Below are 3,393 nucleotides of genomic sequence, written 5' to 3' on the forward strand. Positions count from 1 at the left end.
AGAGATAGAGATAGAGATAGAGATAGAGATAGAGATAGATAGAGAGAGAGAGAGAGAGAGAGAGAGGTGAGAGAGACACATTGATCAGTTGCCTCCCACGGGGGCCCTGACCAGGTCCAGGGATAGAACCTGCAACCCAGGTAGGTGCCCCTGATGGGGAATTGAACCCATGACCCTTCAGTGCATGGGCCGGCACTCTAACTACTGAGACACTGGCCAGAGCAAAGAGCTCTTCATTTTAGAAAAGAGGAAATCAAGACTTATAGAAGCAAAGCAGTTTAAGAACACAGGGTATGGTCTATTTTAAATTTAATTTAATTTTATCTTTTGAATTTTCTTCCCCTAGTTTTGCTTTTATGTAAATGTGATTTCATCTGAGGCTTTGTGTTGACATATCCATTAAAATGAAGAAATAAGAGCTGAGAATTTTTTTTTTCTAATATATAAGGCTTATTGATTAGAATGATGCAATCTGGCTTTCTGTGTTTGGATTCCTGATCTCTAGAGCTAACCTTTAGACAGCAGGCTGGGATGAATGCCTTTGAAACTAAGAACAAAGACCAGCATGCAATTTACATTGGTGTGCTGGCTCTGTGCATAATAAATTGCTTAGAAATTTCAGCAGGGGAGGATTTTAAATATAATTTATTTATAAATGGTAAGGATATTTCCAACCCCTGCTGAACTCCCCCACAGGATGTTCATTAAGAAACACAGTTTTTATGCACTCCTCCAAGACTTCAACTACACCTTTGATATGATGATTTCCCATATCTATTCTCCTAGCCTTACCCACTCCCCTGAGATCCCGATCTATACCTCCAACCACCTCTTGGGGCATCTCAATTTGACTGTCCCTGTAGCAACTCGAATTTAGCTGAAACAGTCTTGGACCCCAGAACAGGCAGGCTCTCTGTGTATCCTGTGCCTTTGCACCTAACCCACACATTCAATTGCACATTAAATGATAAAAAGGAATGATTTCCTAGAGGAAGTGTTAGAACTTCTACTGGCCAAGGGCTGTTTGTGGGCCTCAAAATGACTGAATAGATTAAACAAATGTAATTGGTCAGCTAGAGGCCGTCCAGAAAGCTTCAGTACCAGGAAGGTATTGGAGAGTGGGGGGCTGGGGAAAAACAGTAAGACATGTGTCTGTCTGTGGTGGGAGGGAGCCCTTTTGATATCTACAGATTCCCAATACAATATTTGAAATGAACGATGAAAGCGTCAACTCTCCTTTTTAAAAATCATCTCTCCTTCATCCCCCTCATCGCCCCCAGCCCCAGCCAGGTCCACAGACACCACAGTGAAACCTCTGAAGATGGGAGCTTGGCCCAGGGCATAAGTCTTTTCTAACTCTGACACTATGGAATTCTCTGAAGCTTCCCTAAGTTCTGGCTGAAGGAGCCACAGCAAAGTTATCTGGTAGTTTCTTACCTGCAGTGTAGCCATTTTCCTTCTGCTGCAGGCCTGGTGATTTCAAGAAACCCAAGCCCAGAGAGGGTATGAAGTCCAAATGCTTCTGTTTCTTCTTTAAACCACTTGCTGAATGTTCTTATTCCCACCACTCACTGGTCAGCAGGTCGCTCAAACTGACCACAGAATTGCCTAACTGGTAAAGCAGGAGGAAAGTCCAGCAAGCTTATTTTCCACTAACTGCTTACACAATTGCATTTGTTTACTGACCCCAGGCTGTTTCTGGAAGAGTCTTCAGAGGCCTGTCTCCTCTTCACCTGAGGTAAAGATTGACTAATTATTTGTTCCATTTAAAAAAAAAAAGACTTATTACTAAAGGCAGATAATTTTTTTTTTAATCCTCACACAAAGACATGCTTTTATTTTTTATTTGTATTTTTTGATTTGGCCCAGATTTGGCTTTGACTATTTTATTTAAAAAAGTTTATTATAGAGAGGGGGGAAGAGAGAGAGAAACATCGATGTGAGAGTGAGACATCAATTGGTTGTCTCCCACACAAGCCAGACCAGGGATTGAACCCGCAACCTGGGTATGTGCCCTGACCAGAAATTGAGCCCATGACCTTTTGGTGTAAGGACAATGCTCCAACCAACTGAGCCACCCAGCCAGGGCCTGAAGGCAGAGAATTTAAAGCTCTCTAGGAAAGGAACTGAAGTAGTTAGTGCCTGCTGTGTATGGCAGAGACTTCTCTACTCAGTCCTGACTCAGGACAGGAAGGAATAGGGAAGTGTCACTCTCTGGAGACCAGTGAGAAGACGAATTATGCTCTGGCACAGGTATTTACACATAGGGACCGGGTCTAGACAGCTCTCAGCAGGTGCCTCCTAAGGATGAGCTGGGTGAATTGTTCAGAGCTTTTGAAGCAAAGCAAACTGAGATGTTTATTACTGCTCCCTCAATTCCTTAAATTCGTATAAATTCTTTAAGAATCTTGTTTCTTCATCCCTTTATTTCTTTGAAAACAGACCAAGGGATTACTTTCCAGTCACTTTTTCCATGACTTCCTTGTCCTTCATCTTGGCTATTCTCCTTAGCCATGGTCAGGTATCAACTTCGTGGCTACTTGTATTCAGGAAGGAAGAAACCATATATCGAATGCGTCCTCTTGCCAGATTTCCCCACAGACATTACCTCATTTAATTTCACACAAAAAAATCTTGTAAGCCAGGCTTTATTATTACAAACTCAAGTGCAACAGACCAGGCAAGAAATATAAATGGGTTAAGTAGGCTAGGTGATTTTCCCAGAGAAGACTTTTATATGAAGCTCCAATTTTGAAACATTGGCAACTAAATGAGTGAATGAATAAAACCACTGTGATAGGTTGCAAAACAAATGCCCACAGTACCCTCCCATCCTTGTATGCATGCCCCTTTGCAATGTGACTTTGCTGCTCCTCCCATCAGGAGATGGAGTATTTTTATTTTTTATTTTTACCTCCTTGAATCCTACTTTGGCTAATAGCAAACATAACACAAGCAGAGGCTGGAAAAGTGCTTGTGCCTTAGGATTTGTCCATTTCTTGCTACTTGAGACCACCATGCAAAGCTGGGCGGGCCTCCTTGAGAATGAGAGACCACACGGAGAGAGAAGTTCAGGCAAAGCTAAGCACTGACTGCCAGCCATGTGAATGAGGCTGCGAGGTGACTGCAGATACATGGATGACTCCAGGTGAGACCAGGAGAACCACCAGCTAAACCAAGTCCAAATGGCTGACCCATTCAGATGAATGGGTCTCAGCAACCTCCAGAGGAGGTCCCCAGGCTCTAGCATACCAGGGCAGCAGCAGATTGATTTGCCTTTGTCTAAAGAATTAAGACAGAGAAAGCCAGACCAAAGGGGCCATGCTGATAGGAACAAGTGACAGGTGGACAGCAAACTGTGTGGACCAGGCTGCTAAGTATAGGGCATCTCAG

At 43.2% G+C, this 3,393-nt stretch overlaps 1 protein-coding gene across 1 annotated transcript in view; it reads right to left on the reverse strand.

Annotated features, from left to right (window-relative positions):
* Positions 1 to 1,611, reverse strand: part of HGD (homogentisate 1,2-dioxygenase) — a 42,491-nt gene extending 40,880 nt beyond the window's left edge. The window contains exon 1 of the mRNA XM_005875352.2: positions 1,438 to 1,611. Within this exon, the coding sequence (XP_005875414.1) occupies positions 1,438 to 1,452 (15 nt within the window). The 5' untranslated portion in view covers positions 1,453 to 1,611. The remainder of the gene's footprint in view (positions 1 to 1,437) is intronic.
* Positions 1,612 to 3,393: the final 1,782 nt, after the last annotated feature.

The sequence above is a fragment of the Myotis brandtii genome, unplaced genomic scaffold (assembly GCF_000412655.1).
Source record: "Myotis brandtii unplaced genomic scaffold, ASM41265v1 scaffold46, whole genome shotgun sequence".
Taxonomy (NCBI): Eukaryota; Metazoa; Chordata; class Mammalia; order Chiroptera; family Vespertilionidae; genus Myotis; species Myotis brandtii.